Below are 18,444 nucleotides of genomic sequence, written 5' to 3'. Positions count from 1 at the left end.
AACCTTATTATTGCCCGCTTTCCTTTCTTCTCTTACTCTTATGTTGATTGGATGAGACATCCATCAACTTGTCTTTCTCTTTGTTAATTTCTGAGATTCAGTGGATAGGAGTACCACTTGTTCTCCTAATATTTTATCTCTTGATTAATAAAGTTTTCATTGCTGATAAAAAAAACAATTTATTAATTATATATATCTATTAACATTAATATTGAGAAACTAATGAAGTGATAAATATCAAATACATCATTAATTAATCATTATTCATGTATTAAATACTATTTTATTTTCTATAATAACAAAAATCATATAAATTGTTGATGATGTGTTACTAGTATAAAAAGCTTGATACTTTATAAATATTTTGTATAATGAGGTTATCTTTTGTATTTTGTGTATATTATTTTTTTATTGGATATACTTTAAATTATAATTTTCTGTTTTTATTAGAATGTCCAAGTTAAGGTGAGTGGTAGTTTCGACTTGCAATTAATGTGTTGGTGGTAATTGTGTAGGATTATATGATTTTTTGTATAAATTAAAAAATATTAATGAAAAATAGAAAAATATAAATTATATAATGGTAATAGTTAAATAATGGTAATAATTATATAAATTACATAGATGATGTTTATGTATTTAAATGACAAATTAGAATTGTTGATGAATAACATGGTATAGATCCTCTTATATTAAAATAAGAAAAGATATTTATAAAGGATATTTTAATAGTTTATATTACAAAAGTAAATAAATGATATTTGTAAGAGCAAACATATTTTCATAGCAATGGTAGAAAAGTATAAATTTAATTAAAAAATTTGAAACTTGATCACTTCTGGAAAAAAAAATACATGCAAGAATACAATATTAACAAAAAAATAACAAAGCAAGAAGATGACAAATAAATATTAAAGATCTAAGGAACAACACAAAAGTAACAAATAAGTATTAAAGATCTCTTTTTTTTTTTAAATATCGGATGAACACCCACAAAAGGTAACAAAGTCATATTTTTTAACAAAAAATGAGAAACTGTGAAGAAAAAGACATGCAAGAAAATAATATTAACAAAAAAAATATACTAAGCAAGTAGATGATGAAAGTAAAAAAAAAAAAGATGACATTCTGAAGAAGAAAAAATGTAACAAATAAATAGTGAGATCTCATTTTTAACCAAAAAATTGAAAGAACAACCACAAAAAGTAACAAATAAATATTAAAGATCCCATTTTTAAAAATATTTCGGATGAAAATCCACAAAAAGTAACAAACATATTTTTTAACAAAAAAATGTGAAAATGGATCATTTTGGAAGAAGAAGAAGAAAACTTGCAACAAACAATATTAACAAAGCAAGTAAATGATTAAAGTTAGCAAAAAATGACCTCCAGAAGAAGATTAAACGACCTTTGGAACAAATGATAATATAAACTTTCACTACAAAAAAGTTGTGAATCATGAAATGTGTCATGGGTAGAGATCTCCAACTATTTTTCGACCACAAAAGCTCAGTGAACATGGTTAAAAGATAACACTTTTAGAAAGATGACCTTCATGTTTTGGACAGTAGAAACAAAGTAAACATGGCTACTATTGTAAAGAGGGAATTTGAATGTAATTGTAATTGTTTATTTGTTGTTGAAAAGAAATATAACAACTATGCTAATTATAGATACAGAGTAAAAGGAAACGTAACTATACAAAAAGGAAAATAATCAAAAACAATTAATTACAATCAATTCTTATTTGACTGAGAATATATCCTATTAATAACAAATCATTGTCATCCTGATTTGAATGAGAAGCGTATATCATGCATGAATTGTAACAGCTACCTTAAGTACATGATTGAAGAGGTATGCCGAAAGTGAAATTGAAGAGGTATAGAGAATAGGGGAGAAGAAGAAATGAAGAGGTGGGAAAAAACGTGGCACTGCAATAATGATGACACTGCAGGAAGCCAGGAATGAATGAATACAAAAATACTAAATTGCAATCTGAAATGACTTTATTGACTGTTAAGCATTGAAGGCAATTCAAAAAGATGTAAATGTTAGTGAAATTATGTTATATATCATGAAAACTTTTAATGTTTTTTTTAAGAAAAAAAAGTTGTTATTATAGTTTTACCCAAAAAAAAAATGCAAGTGTCAAGATTTGAAGATGTCCACTCTGGTAATAATACCAGCCCATTGTATTATTAATAAGATAATAGATGTCTAATTTAAGGTGAGAGTAATAGTTTTGACTTACAATTAATATATTGGTGGTGACTACATAATATTATATGTTTTTTTGTAGAAATTAAAAATGTTAAGAGAAAAATATAAAAATAGAAATTATATCATGGTAGATTGATTGTTATATCATGTTTTGGCTAAATCATATGAGTTGTTGATAATGTGTTACTAGTATATAAAAAACTTGATACTTTATAAACAATAGTGTGTTGACATATATTTCATACATTAGAATTTCCAATTTAAGGTGAGAGTGATAGTTTCGACTTTGCAATTAATATGTTGATACTTTATAAACAATAGTGTGTTGACAGACACTTGGTGAAATTTATATTTTATATTTTATTAGATATACTTTAAATTATAATTTTCTATTTTTATTAGAATATTCAATTTAAGGTGAGACTGTGAGAGTAATAGTTTCAACTTGCAATTAATATGTTGATGGTGAGTACCTATGATTATATGTTTTTTTGTAGGAATTAAAAAATATTAAGGGCAAAATAGAAAAACAAAAATTATATATAATGGTAGTCATATCATCTTTTGACTTTATATATAGTATAAATATATAGATATTACACTCTCAAGATAATTTCAACTTGGATAATATTGTATCAGCCATTGAACCAATCAAGTTATTGATATGGTGATACAATATTCCAATCAACAATTTACTAATTAAATCAATGGCATACGAATAAAATTATATAAATATATAATATTAATAATCACATACCATTTTGCTAAAACAAAATGGAGTGGTCCACCATCTTTTATAGCAATAACAAAGATAATGATCATATATTTGATCTTATATAACAATATTTTTTGATAAAAATTATTTCAGTTTTGTAAAAAAAAATGATAATTTTAGATTAAAACTAGTATACTTTAAATAAAAATTGTATGATATGACTACTTTTCTCATATATGATTGAGTAATTGATGTAATAGTTATAATGTATCAATATAAAGATGAGTTCAACATTACACTTTGTTTTCTAAAAGTAATTTACTTATTGGGAATAATATATTTCCTCATACTAGGAGAAGATAACTTATCTCCTTCAGCCAGTAAAGTATGACATATGTACTATTTTGTTTAGTTTTAAAAATATTTTTATAGAAAGTGATGAAACATGACACATGCCATAATTTTATTGGCAGGAGGAAATAACTTATATTCTTGTACCAGAAGATATATTATTCTCTTACTTATATGCAAACTAAGAATAACTATAATGACAAACAATATTTTCATTATTATTTAAGTCTCACATTATTTTATAATTTATTATAAACTCCTCATAAAATAAGAATAAGATATACATTTTCCTCATAATAACAAACATTACTCTTATTGAGTCTAACAATATTTACATTTTTTTCCAAAGTGAAGAAAATAAAACAGAGAAAAAATATTTTTATTCCATTAAACAACCTTAAAAACAATATCTGTCATTCTGTCTTCTTCTAATATATAATTCACAAATTACAACACGTGCTTCCAATTCAGCTTATTTCCTCGTACCAAAAAAATCAGCTTTATTTGGCATATACAGTTGTTTGTGTTCTGCCCCATGTAATCCAAAACTGTTTACTCTCACACTTTCCATTTTGAATCAACAACAATCTATTATCTAAGTTTCATCTCCCTTCACCTTACTTCCATAATCCACTTTCTTTCTCTTCAGCTCACTTTGAAAAATCACTTCTCTTATACTGTATCGAGTACAAAATCATTGCTTTCACACTTTTTTCAACTCCCAAAAATCTCTTCTTTCTTCATTCCATTCCAATTGGTATCTATATTCTCCACATTTCAATTTTATCTTCTTCTCATTCACCCTTTTTTTAACTAAATTTAATTTGTATGATATTTTCCTATTGCTACAGACCCATTTTGGGAATTGCATAGAAACAATATCACAAATTATATTAAGATAGAAAAGTTTAATTTTTTACCATTGGTTTAACTGTTTTACTTAAATGGGTGCGTGGTTTGGTGCAGGGAATTGAGCAAAGGAATGGATAGAAAGAAAAGGGTATCTTCATTTGAAGAAGCTGAAGTGAATTTTGCCAGCCATCTCATGCAGGAGAAGCCGAAAATTCTATTCTTCATTCCACTGATTTTGATTGCTTGGGCTATTGAGAAATGGGTCTTCCCTTTTTCCACTTGGGTTCCTCTTTTACTTGCTGTTTGGGCAACTATACAGGTTCTCACTCCTCGCTTAGATTGGTTTTCTTTTTCTCAATTTGATTCTCTCTGTTTGGTTCAGTTTTACTAAAAAACGTTATTTGAATAGGGGGAAAAGTTGAAATGCAGCTTGTAGAAGAGGCTGATTTTTGTGCTTATCACAAAAAAAGCTTTTTGCTAAATCTATTTTGGAAAATCATTTTTTTGATAAATCTAATCAAATGGGTTCTAGTTTTCTCTTTGGTCATGGACAAGGCTAGTCTAAGTTGAGTAATAAGGGTCATGCCTAGATTTGTCACAGTACATATATTTCCACAATGTTAAGGTAGAGTTTAATTGCCTGACAAAGTGAGTAAATTTATATGCAATTTTTATGCTTTAATATGTTTAAATTAGGGTAGTTTCAATTCAATGTCTAAATTTCAAGTAATTATATGTAACTAGTTATCAGCTTGTTTAATATTATTTTGGGTAATTTTTATTTTATTATTAGACCAGAAGTATGGAAACAATTCAACTATTTTGCTATATTACAATGTTGGTTGGTTTACGGTTAATCTGTGACAAAGTTTTGCATAGACTGTTGACTGCTTACACAATCTTCAGTTTTATCTCGACTGATAGACTATGACACTATGTATAGAATCAAACAAACCTATTGGTATTAAGGCTTGGTTATTGTTGTATTTTTTATTTACGTATGTTGAAAATTTGAATAATATCAGGTATTAATGTCTTAGAATTTACATTTAAAGTATGTTAGAAACTATACCTTTCATTATCCCTTATCCTGTGGCATGTGATTGAGCCTCAGGTACACTCGGCCAAGCAATGGGTCGCATGACAGTCCCAGCACGTCGCCTGGCGTGCTAGCATGGTGCCTTGCGTGGTTCATGTTGCCTGGTGGGTGGTGGTGCTTGGTGCATGGGGCCTGGTTCCCCGTGTATGATACCAATGCTAGGTGCAAGTGACTCATGCCATGACCCAGGTGCCTAGTGCTGTGAATGAGGGGCTTCACATTGGGTGACTGATGCCTCGTCCGAAAGGGAATAATGCAATATCAAATAATTTAATGTCATTTACTATTTCTTAATTAGTGTGGTATTTGAACTTGAGTCCTTGAGCTATCCATTCTTAATTTCTTATGAATACCTGTTTATTAAATATGGTTAGTTTGCTTCATATGCATGAGGAAATCTTCTTTTACGATGTCTGAGTTCATGGTTTTCTATAGTATAAATAATATGATATCAGCAGTTAGTGTTGGATACTTTTCCTTCATTTTCAGTATGGTAGATATCAAAGAAAACTACTAGTGGAGGACTTGGATAAGAAATGGCAAAGAATCATCCTGAATTCCTCGGTACCTTTCGGTTCCTTTACTGCTTTTCACATTCGCAAGTGTTTTATGCAGTTGACTTCATCTTCCTGTTCATATAGCCTATCACACCATTGGAGCACTGTGAGTGGCTGAATAAGCTGTTGACAGAAATCTGGCCTAACTATTTAAACCCGAAGCTCTCACTAAGGTTATCAGCTAAAGTTGAGGTGAAATTTCACTGCCTTTTCTCAGTTACTACATCAATGTACTTTTTTTCATCTTTATTGAATAGTCGAAACCGAAATTGCAACATAGCTGTTACTTATCATGGTTGTACTGCATATACTTTTTTCAGCTCAGCTTCTACTTATTTTCTACCGTTAGGTACTTTCGAAATGTTTTTCTAAAAGGGGTACTGAGAGAGGAAGCGTAAAATGGGATCATGTTCTGTTTCAGTAAAATAATAAAACTTTTCAAATGTTCAGAGTGGAGATAAAGGATACAGCTTGCAGTGATGTCATGACAAAGAAGCAGAATGCTAAGTTGATTACATCTTTGGCAATAAGCACTGGAATTACCTTTTTTTTCCTCATGTAGTAAAGATAGAAAGTTTAAGAGTGGATAAACTGTTTGTTGTAGACTCACATTTCACATTAGATGGTTCATGATACCCTATTCTGTTCAACACACTTTTCGGCTATGCATTGTATATATCGATGAATGAACTAATTTGATTTTTCTTTCTTGTGTCTCTAGAAACGTTTAAAGCTCCGGAAGCCAAGGCTATTAGTAAGTAATACTCATTTTCCTCCATGACAATTTTAAATTAGTTTACCTATACAATTATAGAGCATTTGATTGATGCTGAAAATATGATAGATGTGTACTGAACTAGAATAATCCTTCTGTAGGAAAGAGTTGAGCTGCAGGAGTTTTCCCTAGGATCAAGCCCTCCTAGCTTGGGTCTTCAAGGGATGAGATGGTCAACTATTGGTGATCAGGTTAGTTTCCTTCACATTTCTAATATCAGTAATAAATAACATTTTTACGTATTCTCATCTAGAAATTGGAATAACCTCTATTTAATCTACTTTCATTAATCATTATTGGGGCTTCAAATGGTCTCCTTCACATATGTCCAAACCATCTAGGACATGATTCTACCATCTTTAGGCGAAACGATTAGGACAGATTTAGAGATCATTTTTTTGTCAATGAACATGATTTATGATAGAGCATTATGACGTTGTTTGGTTCATGAGCCTATCCCATATAGTAGGACTAAGACTTGGTTGTTTTCATTTGTAAACAAAGTTTAGTTTACAAATTTTAAAAGATCATAACCTCATAATTATAGGAATCTATGAATATTTTGTACAGCTTACGAAATGCTATCTAAATGATTGTATTTGACTTTCCTACTTATATTATTATCCTTGTTTAATATGGTAGTTTGCCTCCTCCTTCATGTTTCTTAATATCTATGACTCTGTTATTTTTGTTAGTACTTCATGGTTCTATGCTTCATCCTTTTATGTACTGATATTTTACCAGATACCTAAAATGTTTTGATAAAGCATTCTGCCGGTATTTTACAGCGAGTCATGCAAGTGAATTTCGATTGGAACACAAATGAAATGAGCATTTTGTTGCTTGCTAAGCTTGCAAAGCCATTGATGGGAACTGCTCGAATTGTGATTAACAGTCTTCATATCAAGGGTGATGTATGTAAATCAATATCCTTACATTTTTGCTTCTGTAAATAAAAATAAAAGCTATATAAAGTAAAGTGGAGATGTGAAAACAAAGTTAGTTTAACTTTTGAAGCATGTAAATGATGCTTGTTGCTTTCAGAATTGATTAGTTTCCATTAGACTTTACCCTCTTCAGTTCTTGCTGCTTCTGATTTTCCTGCATTACCGAGATACTGGTTTGGTCCATTTTATTTTTTTATTAATCTAATCATCACTTATATTCATTTTTCAGCTTCTCATAATACCAATTCTAGATGGAAAAACACTTTTGTATTCATTTGTATCAACTCCTGAAGTGAGAATAGGAATCGCCTTTGGAAGCGGCGGAAGCCAGTCACTACCTGCCACTGAGTGGCCTGGTGTTTCTTATTGGCTGGTGTGTTTCTACTAAGTTGAATAGTATGTTTCATTTGTGAAGTTAGAAATTGTTGTGTATAAAAATATCCATTAGATGTATGGCTTAGTATGATGCTCTTTTCTTAGCAAATTCCTTTGAGACTTTTTCGGGGCCTAACTTTCTCCCTAGTACCGAATCCTTCCCCAGTGGATTCTAATGTTCCATGCTGATTGTAACTTTACATTTTATGCAGGAAAAACTTTTTTCTGACTCCTTGGTTAAAAGCATGGTGGAACCTCGACGACGTTGTTTACCTTTGCCTGCTGTTGTTTTAAGGAAAAAGGTTGTTGGATGCATAGTATATATTAAAGTGGTTTCAGCAAATAAACTTTCTAGGAATTGTTTCAAGGTATATAGGAGGCAACAAAACGGTACAGCTACAACCAGTGGTGTTTCGGAGAACAGTTTCGATGACAAGGATCTACAGACATTTGTAGAGGCTGAAGTTGGGGAATTAACCAGGAGAACAGATGTGAGACTTGGTTCAACCCCTAGATGGGATACACTATTTAATATGGTCTTTCATGATAGTAAAGGAACCGTGCGATTCAATCTTTACGAATCTCATCCCAGCAGTGTGAAGTGTGACTATCTAGCAAGTTGCGAAATCAAGGTACTTAAATTGGTTTTGTCCTGTTTGAGCTAGCAACAAGAGGATATAAGCTACCAATGAATATTATATTTCTTTAGACAGGATTTTCACTTTAGTCTTTATATCTTTGAGCAGATAAGACATGTTGTGGATGATTCAACGATACTGTGGGCAATAGGACCAGATTCCGGGGTCATAGTAAAGCAAGCACAGTTTTGTGGTGATGAAGTTGAAATGGTTGTCCCATTTGAGGGGGCTAACTCTGCAGAGGTACAATTGTGATAATCAAATAAAAATTAGTTCCTCTAGCTCCTCTTTACTTTATGATTGAGACACTTTGGTTATCTTGTTGCAGCATAATTTGCTTTTGAATAATTCTAACAAGGTTGTTCTTTTTTCTCCTAATCCAAACATGTTTGTCGAACAATTAAAATACAAAAATTGAAATCTGAATGTGATTGTATAATTATCCAATATTTATTCTTTATGCATGTGAATAGGAACATTATATGGTATTGATCATTTAAAATGGAGGGCAGAGTTTCATATTGATAGTCTTTCGTGTGAAATGCTTTTAACTGCGGTAGCATTCTGCAATCATCTGCTTGTTGAGATTTTGTATCAAGATGTTCATTGTCCTTACAAAATTAGATGTTCTCTTAAATCTTAATGGATAAGTGATTTACTTGTCTGAGAGAAAATAAAACTGTTATTGAACGTGATATTTTATTTATTTTCTTCATTGTTTAGTTGAAGGTGAGCATTGTAGTACAAGAGTGGCAATTTTCTGATGGATCTCATAGCTCGAACCACACCCGGGCTTGCTTTCAGCAATCCCTTAGTGCAAAATCAAGTCTTCAGTTAAGAACTGGAAGGAAGCTTAACATAACTGTTGTGGAAGGAAGGAATCTTGCTGCGAAAGACAAATTTGGAAAATTCGACCAGTACTTCAAATTGCAGTATGGAAAGGTGATCGACACTTGTTGTCTACTTCTCTATTAGACTCTGACTACTATACTGGTATTATCCGATTCTTAGTTATGGTTTATCTGATTCTTTTTGTTAAAATTGTTTTCAGGCTATCCAGAGAACACGAACTGTTCATAATCAAAATCCTGTTTGGAACCAGACATTTGAATTTGATGAGATTGGTGGCGGCGGATACTTAAGAGTAGAAGGCTTTAGTGAAGAAATTTTCGGAGACGAAAACATTGGTAGCGCACAAATAAATTTGGAAGGATTAACCGATGGATCAGTCAGGGATGTATGGGTCCCTCTTGAAAAAGTATGGTGTGGTGAATTAAGACTTAAAATAGAAGCAGTTAAGGTCGAAGACCAAGAAGGATCAAGGGTGTGTTTTTTCAGTACGAACTAGTGATTTTTTCGATCTTTACAAAAAGGATGCAAAAAGCTATGACATGCTATATTTGTGTATTTTTCACTTCAGTTATAACCCATGATGGATATTCATTTCTAATGAATTCATTCTAAGTATGATTTGCTTGTTTGAAATGGCCAGGATTCTGCTCTGGGATCAAGCAATGGTATGATAAAACTTGTTCTGATTGAAGGAAGGGATCTCGTTGCAGCCGATCTCAGAGGCACAAGTGATCCATATGTGAGGGTGCATTATGGAAACTTAAAGAAAAGGACAAAGGTTCGGATACTTCATCCTTGGTTTTTATGAAATTGAATGTCTTTAAAGTAGCATTTGATAGACATGTCAGAATAGGATGAGATATAATATATAGTTCCGTGTTTGGTACATTCTATAAACCGGACTAGACAAAACGTTAAAAGAATAACACATGCAGAATAGTCCATGCACTAAATGCTACCTAAGATGTACAATTTTATCCCTCTGATATTATAGATATTGATGGTAGCTATGGCACAAATACTAATACTATTGCTTTTTTCCCTTATACTTTCCTTCAATTTTTTTACATGTTCTCAAACATTTATATATTATACTGCATTTTTAAAGGAAAATCACTTAACTTTTTGTATGGTAGGTTATATACAAAACTCTTAACCCTCACTGGAACCAGACCCTAGAGTTCCCTGATGATGGTAGTCCCTTGGAACTACATGTTAAGGACTACAATGCATTGCTACCAAGATCAAGTATAGGTGAATGTGTTGTAGAATATCAAGGGCTGCCCCTAAACCAGATGGCTGACAAGTGGATACCTCTTCAAGGGGTGAAAAGGGGTGAGATTCACATCCAAATTACTAGAAAATTTCCCGAGTTTCGAAAGACAAATAGTGCAGACTTCGAACCTACTCTAAGCGAATTACACGAAATTCCTAACCAGGTGAGATCTTCTTCCATGTCTGAGAATATAGGGGTCGAAATGAGTCGAGTGAAGCTTGGCTTGACCCAGTTTGACTTGTTAAGCATTGGCTCGATTTGTATGAAAATTATAATAATATATATTCATATATTAATATAAAAAGTATATTTATATAATAATTATAGATTTTTTTTTAAAATATGTTTATATATTTAATATTTCTAAATATAAAGATTCTGTAAGTGTATGCATATATATATATATATATGTTAATATGGAAAAAACAAATTATTTCAATATTCAATTACTGATTATAGTAAAATCAGTTATTCTTTGATATGTTTGCTGAAAAGCGATTTTAAGATAATCTGTTTCTTTTGGATTGTATAAAAATCACATTTTAATAGTACATTACAAAAAAGCAGAAAGTTATTTGTATAGATTAATAATAAGTTTGGTAGTTAGTTTTGAAGGGATAAAATGAAAAAATATTGGTTTCAAAACAATCTAACACTTTTTTTAAGTAAGTTTGAAAGTTAAAACTTCCAGCTTCTCTAAACCATTTTTTCCCCAGCTAACAATTTTTTTCGTAATTTAATCAGATTTGTGAAATGTATTAGATTATACCCAAAATAGTTTTTTTCCTTTCAAAATATAAAAATAAATAAGGTGTCATTATTCTCATCATGTACCAAACATGCATGTTACTATTTATTTTGTGAAACTATCATTATTCTTAGTTTCACTCCATGCTATTATTCTAACAAATTGTATGCATTGAACTTTATCAGATAAAACAGATGATGATAAAGTGTAGGTCTATGATAGAGGATGGAAATCTTGAAGGGCTTTCTACAACTTTGTGTGAGCTAGAAACTCTAGAGGATACACAAGGAGGTTATATAGTTCAGTTAGAGACTGAACAAATGCTTCTTCTCAGCAAAGTAAAGGAACTTGGTCAAGAGATGTTAAATTCTCCTTATCCTTCCCATAGCAGAATATATTCTTCTGAAAGTGTAAACTGAAACTCATATTCTCAAGAGTTTATATTTTTCCATGCATAATATTTACTTGTGGATAGTATACATGGTTATTTGATATTTATTTTTTCCCCTTAGAGAAGTTCCTTTAGTGGTAAGGGGGTGTATAATGTGATTATACTTACATAGGGAATTAGTTTTCTTTGACTCTGGACTTTTGTGAACTTCTATGAAAAATAATACTAATCCATTGCAAGTGGAAAAGATTTGAGTTACTTAAGTATAAGGTCTTAAGTTTTCTTCCTTGAGATTTATCACTCACTTATTGAGTTGGAATGTACTCTTAAAAAAAAACGAAGACGTAGGTCTAGTGGTGTAAGACCTTATTGAATCCCTAAGGTTAAGGGTTCAATTCATGGGAGCGACACTTGTTGGGAGGGGTATCCACAAACCCTGAAAGGGATTAGTTCCTTAACTAAAAAGGTAAAGGATACCCTTGATGGCACTAAAAATGTACTCTTAAAAAAGACAGAAAGTGGTAGCTTATTTTATAACCTTTTATGTATATATGTTTGAACACTTCTATATTTCTTTAAAATACAAACAAACAAGCAAATACATGTAGGTTGCTATTCAAGCATTGGACATAAAATCAAACAATAAAACATGAATACACAAACTTCTTTGATACTATTAGTGCTTATAGCACTTGACACTCATCTTGTTTGGAAAATTACAACTACTTCCTTGCTATGTTCTTAACAAAGGGATATGGCGTAGCCGCGTAGGAGTTTATCGAGCATAATAAGCACTAACCTTAAGATAACTCTGTCATTACCTTGTTAATTAACTTCAAATGAAAAGGGTTAAATTTCATGTCTCCAAAATAGCATAACAATGTATTCCATAGAAGTTAAGGCCTTTACCTCTTTCATATTCACCCCATCTACTGGTAACTGCGGCAAAATTCAAAAAACGGAAATGACATTTTGTAATATGAAATATATATTTAGGTAGACATAAAAACATCATTAGTATAGATATGGTTATTAACAACCTAAACCAACAAGCCTAATCCTTTAAGTTGTTCAGTAGAAAGCTCGGTATGTGTAAGGCATTGATCTATAACATTGTCTTCAACTGAAGTTCAATGTCTTTTGCAGCAAGATAAGATCACAAGTTCTCCATTTTTTCCCTTTGAAGGGAGTCAAAGGGGTGAAAAAAGACACACATAAGGAGCACCTAAAGCAAAAAATTACCATACCCCTCCTTTCTTGCAGTTCAAGTATGTGTTAAGGAACTTAAGATAATAACATGTAAAGAAGCCACATTACCTTAAATAAGCAGTGATCAATGACAAACTGAACATGCTTGAAAGCCTCGCGAGCACGCCGCCTAGCCGGTGCCTCATCCATATTGGACAGATAAATGGTCTGCAACTCCTCACTCATATCTTGTATTTCTTCTTCTGTGGCTGCAGCCATTTTCTCCTTTGAACACTTTCAATTTCACTCCTTTACTGATTTATATATACAAAATGATTTTATAACATAACACAAATGAGATTTGGAAGGTGAAATAAGAAATCAACCGAAAGAGGTAAAAAAAGTTAATTATTGTGCAAGTTGTGAAGGTGGATAGAGATGTATCTCACACAATTCAGCTACCAGTTGCAGGATCTAGAACTTAGTAAGAGGTCCCAAAAGTTAAGGGGTAGGGGACTTACTAAGGTACAAGAGTGAATATAGCAATGTATCACAAAAGATTGGTTGATAAATTAAAGTAGAAAATGATCTGGAGTTAATATTTTATAACATTTATGGTTTATATCTACTTCTTTTCATCTTCCTAACAAGTCTACAATGTGCTAATGCCATCTTCAGTAAATTATAAATGCTAAATATGAAAATTTCCATAGAGTATCTAAATTCAAGTCTAAAATGACCAAATAAGTGTACCAAACAAAAAATATGAACAAACATGTTACCAGATAAATACATTTGGACAGTATGAATCTGCTACTAGCTTTTTTGGTCTTGTCATGCATGTGGTCCTATCTTACAATCAATTACTATAATTCCTTATTCAACAATAAGAGTTGCATCCCAATTTCCAAACAATACTAGAATGGTGGTACTTTTCTAAAGTATCTATGTGACACTGTCCATCATACATTTTAGTTCAATTTCACTGTACCCAACTCCCTTATTAATAATCATGTACTGTACTCCCTAATAGTAAAACTTGTTAATCCTTTTAATTAGTTGTTGATTATCAACTAACTACTTATTTTAGAGGCAAGCCATCTTTCTATTTTCATTAATAATTTTGTTTTTCATTCTGATTTCTGTCTTCAAACTATATTGAAAACAAAGTGACACACTACTTAAAATAGAAAATAAGAATAAGTAAGATTTTCTCAAAATGGAAAACAAGTTTTCATATTCTTAAAATTTGATTGAAAAATAATTCATGTCACAAACTTATAACTTTAGTGTTTTTAGCAACCACAATTTTGAAGGCATCAACTATACTTTTTTGCAATAATTTGCAACAATTTGGTTTTATGAATACTATAATTGGGACCATTAATTACCATAATTAAAAAAATGCTCATAAAATAATGACCTATTTAGTGCTTATTTTTAAACAATTATAAGTTTTTTTGATAATTGCATGAATAATATATTGCACGATAGGAAATAATACAAGCAGAAATAGATCAGACAAACATATACAGGTGCAATTGAACTCTTGAATTTATTGTACACAGTAGTACATACAAGTGAACCTTTCTTGCTGAAATTTTCATCCAAGTTAATACTAGAACATGAAACCTATAACATGGTTTAGGAGATCTTAATTCATCCTTTATAATTGAACAGGAAGGACTTTATTAACATTTGTGATGAGACAACAAATATCATACATAAGTTTAATTTGTGTTTAAGAAAGTACTCAAATCCCAAATTTACTTGGAATTGTTGTACCATTTTATCTATAAGATGGCTAGACAATAATAATAATAATTCACAAGTATGTTTACAAGATAATGTTAGCTTCATACTTTAAACAGCATTCACCAAATGGAGTCCAAATTGAATGGTTGCTCCTGCTGTAGCATACATTCTAAAACTTTTGAAGAAGAAGAAGCACTGAGATTTGATGAACTTAGGTCATGATGAGTTCCAACTTGGGAAATTCCTTGTTGAGGCATATTATTATATGATGCAAAATGATCACTGGCTGCTGCAACTTCTCTTTGTTGTTGATAGTTTCTAAGCTGCAATGCCTTGAGAAGCAAGGAATTTACAGAAATATTATTTGGATTCAGCAACCCTGAAGACCATGATGGAATAGAAGGAACATCACTTGGCAAATTCATGGTGAAGTTCATATTTGTGTTGACATTGCTAAGATCATTGTTGTAAGTTTGCCCTGATGAATTAATGTTGATGAATGCAGTTGATGAATTTGTAACATTGTTTAGATTATTAGGCAGTTCAACATCACCAAGTTCATTGACCATTGAGGTTGTGTCACATGGAGATTCTGGTTGGGATGATGATATCTGCTGTGATTTTTTGGCTGCTGCGGTTTTTTGGAAAACCCTACAAACCACCCATTCATCCTAAAAATTCAAATATTACAAAAGTTAATTAAATTCCCAACTTTGAAACTTAAATTTATCCACATATATATATATACTATAGTGTATATGTAATGCATGTATGTATATACTAACCTGTGAATGTAGAAAACCATGTTTGTTTTCTAGTCTATATTCATGCATAACCCAATTGCTTTTTTCACCTCTTGGTGCTCTACCCTTATAAAAGACTAGGGTTTTCTTCATTCCTACCAAAACCCTAGCACAAAAAATGTCCTTATCTTTCCCTGTAGTTTTCCAGTAACCTGATTCAGTGGCTCGATTGGTTCTAAGTCCAGTTGGATACTTTTTGTCTCTCATACTGAAAAAATACCATATATTCTCCCCCATTGAAGCCTTACCTGCTACCACACACAAACAAATATTATTCATAATCCTTATATAGTGATTTAATTTATTTACTTATTTTATTCACCATAAGACTAGCTTATAGCTAGTTGCTATAGTTATTAATTAATATAATTATTATTCATGATCCTTTGGTAAAAAAATTCTTTGTCTGATAAATAAAACTATAGCTGGTGGCTACGGCATACAGATGAAATTTTCAACTACTTTTACCATTCAGACATACCGAAAAATAAAGAGTTGAAATTAGCATGCATATGCACTGGTAAATTATATTTATAATAATAACTAGAATGAGTCAAATTATTGTGTTATTTTATGTATTTGTTCAAGTAGTTCATCATCTTCTAAAATATCAGTAACATTTTTTTCTAACATTTGTAAGTTTTTTCCATATCTACTAAGTAATAACAAATTCATCAATAGTGAGTGGTCGAATCAATAAAAATTACTAAATATGTTCCATGAGAAATGATGTAATTGATCAATTGCAGACTCGAGAATTAATGAAAATATTTTTATAAGACAATTTTATTAAGAAGAACCCATTCACTTCTTAACCACCCTAGCTGAGAAATAATGATTAGATGGTAAAAGTTATATACATATCATGTCATTAATTAGTTATGCTTCTTAGAAAAATCAAGTGAAGAAATTCACAGAGACAGAAGGATCTGAAGTCTCTTAAGGGTAAAAAGTTGTAACAAATGACATAAGACCTTGCAAAGTAATAGTGAAAAGATCATGTGGAAAAAACAAGGTAGTTATATTGAAGAAAGAGACATGGAACAAAATTATATACCTATGTGTGTGTATGAGAGAAAGTAGAAAATCATGTTATATATAAGAACTCTAAAACTACCTGGGAGATCCCAAGGTTCAGACTTGTTGAGATCAACAGTTGTTATAACTTTGGATGTGAAGCTAGTATCAGAAACTTTCCTTATAAGATAATATGTGATAAGTTCTTCATCTGTAGGATGGAACCTGAACCCAGGAGGTAGATTTTCCACCATTCTTAATGAACTCAAACCTTTACCTTCTTTTAACCTCTAATTATATATATGATCCTCAAGAGTATAAGTTTAATAACATCATAAAGATCAGGTCTTAAGGCCTCTTCACTTTATACATTTATAACTAGCTAACCCTTCATCAAGAAGCATTATTAGATAGTTTTCATATCTTTATTTTTTTTAGCACTATCGAGAGTATTTTTTACCTTTTTAGATAAGGAATTAATTTTTTTCAGGGTTTGTGGTTGTCCCTTCCAACAAATATCACTCTCAAGAATCAAACTTTTGATCTTGGAGATCTAATAGAGTCTTGCGCTACTACACCAACGTCATCTTGTTGCTAAGTACATATATCTAACTCTGACAAATATTCATTTAATTAAATATAACTAAGTATTATTTTTTCCAACTATGTATGGGATACAATTCCCAAATTGTCACTTGAGTTTTCTGATATTTACTAAGCAAAACCAAGGATACTTGCGACCTTGACTTGACTCCAATGTGGTGTGTTAAGCCTAATATAAAAATATGAAAAATGTGATTATGTGAAATTTATTACGAAGACTAATTGATATTACTTATCCACACGAGGGGTTTAGTCTATGTTACACCATTATACTTGGAATATTAATTTCCACCTATTAATTTCTATGATCCAACTACCTTCACCAATTCCTACCCACCAAAACCTTTCTCACTAGTCCAATATTGGAAACATTGACTAATTGTAACCATATTCTTTATAATTAATTTTTAATTATTACCTGTATCTTTTGTCTGCATTTACACCATCTTATATCTCTCAAATTGTTGGAGAACAAATATATATATATATATATATATATATATAAAAGTAGAGATTTGTTTACATCTAATTTAAGTTATACTCAATTTCAACCATTCATTTTTTTAAATCCAACAGCAAATGGGTGAGACTTTAAAGTTATTTAAGATTTCTTTTTTTCTCTCTCATCATTTATTACATTTACTCATTTGATCTGTTGGATTTAAGTAAATAAGTTGATAAGATTGTGTGTAACTAGTATAACTTAACTTGAGCCTAAACAGATCTCTTCTATATATATATATATATATAATTATTTAAATAAGTAAAATAAAATGTATTACTTTTTTATGATCATCATATTGGATGTATACCAGTGGCATTTTAGTTTTAGGTATGGTAATATATGTATATAGGGCAAGATTTTATCATATTTTATGGATGGATTATATATATGTTTAGCTAAGGTTTAATTACATGTGGCAATTGATGCACTTAATATCAAAATCAAGCATATCTAGAAGATCATGTAGGATCATTCTGACATTACCAAGAAGAGCTTTGATACTGTTCAATTCATACACAACACTTGTTCATAGTCTTTTAGGTTATGTACGGCGACTAATATTACTGAGTGGTTAAAACGATCACCAACCCATAAGAACTTAGTGAATCCTTAATTCATGTTGGACCTTTTAACTTATTATTTCATGTGTTAATTTTCAAAGCATCCTAAATGTCAATCCTAACATTAGAACTTAGTGAATCCTACATGCCTGGATGTTTCCTTCACACTAGGGTTTCTAGAACAATACTTTTTCTATTATCTTCTATACACC

The 18,444-nt window shown here is 30.9% G+C and overlaps 2 protein-coding genes and 1 long non-coding RNA gene across 6 annotated transcripts; 1 reads left to right on the top strand and 2 right to left on the bottom strand.

The window, feature by feature from the left end:
• Positions 3,699 to 7,312, bottom strand: LOC109343028. Its single transcript, XR_002107152.1, has 3 exons — positions 6,919 to 7,312; positions 3,848 to 3,854; positions 3,699 to 3,709 (listed from the first exon to the last, which is right to left on the bottom strand). It is a non-coding gene; the product is annotated as an uncharacterized LOC109343028 (long non-coding RNA).
• LOC109343026 (synaptotagmin-5-like) lies at positions 3,892 to 12,014 on the top strand. Of its 4 annotated transcripts, XM_019581136.1 has the most exons (15): positions 3,892 to 4,048; positions 4,258 to 4,462; positions 5,732 to 5,806; positions 5,884 to 5,991; positions 6,521 to 6,553; positions 6,676 to 6,765; positions 7,363 to 7,488; positions 7,751 to 7,894; positions 8,109 to 8,528; positions 8,643 to 8,777; positions 9,258 to 9,476; positions 9,586 to 9,858; positions 10,027 to 10,164; positions 10,523 to 10,825; positions 11,596 to 12,014. In XM_019581136.1, exons 2-15 carry the CDS (start codon positions 4,274 to 4,276, stop codon positions 11,827 to 11,829), a joined length of 2,487 nt encoding a protein of 828 aa, XP_019436681.1. In that variant the 5' UTR covers positions 3,892 to 4,048; positions 4,258 to 4,273; the 3' UTR covers positions 11,830 to 12,014. The 4 variants fall into 4 exon arrangements, with proteins under 4 accessions (XP_019436681.1, XP_019436682.1, XP_019436683.1 ...); XM_019581137.1 differs by lacking the exon at positions 3,892 to 4,048 and having other exon boundaries at positions 4,074 to 4,462; XM_019581138.1 differs by lacking the exon at positions 3,892 to 4,048 and having other exon boundaries at positions 4,351 to 4,462; positions 5,258 to 5,806; positions 11,596 to 12,013.
• LOC109342520 (NAC domain-containing protein 100-like) lies at positions 14,577 to 16,876 on the bottom strand. Its single transcript, XM_019580495.1, has 3 exons — positions 16,665 to 16,876; positions 15,530 to 15,795; positions 14,577 to 15,415 (listed from the first exon to the last, which is right to left on the bottom strand). The coding sequence occupies exons 1-3, from the start codon at positions 16,816 to 16,818 to the stop codon at positions 14,864 to 14,866; spliced, it is 972 nt and encodes a 323-aa protein (XP_019436040.1). The 5' UTR covers positions 16,819 to 16,876; the 3' UTR covers positions 14,577 to 14,863.

This window comes from Lupinus angustifolius, chromosome LG03, assembly GCF_001865875.1.
Source record: "Lupinus angustifolius cultivar Tanjil chromosome LG03, LupAngTanjil_v1.0, whole genome shotgun sequence".
Taxonomy (NCBI): Eukaryota; Viridiplantae; Streptophyta; class Magnoliopsida; order Fabales; family Fabaceae; genus Lupinus; species Lupinus angustifolius.
The sequence above is the reverse complement of the archived record's forward strand: the minus strand, read 5'-3'. Positions and strand labels throughout refer to the sequence as shown.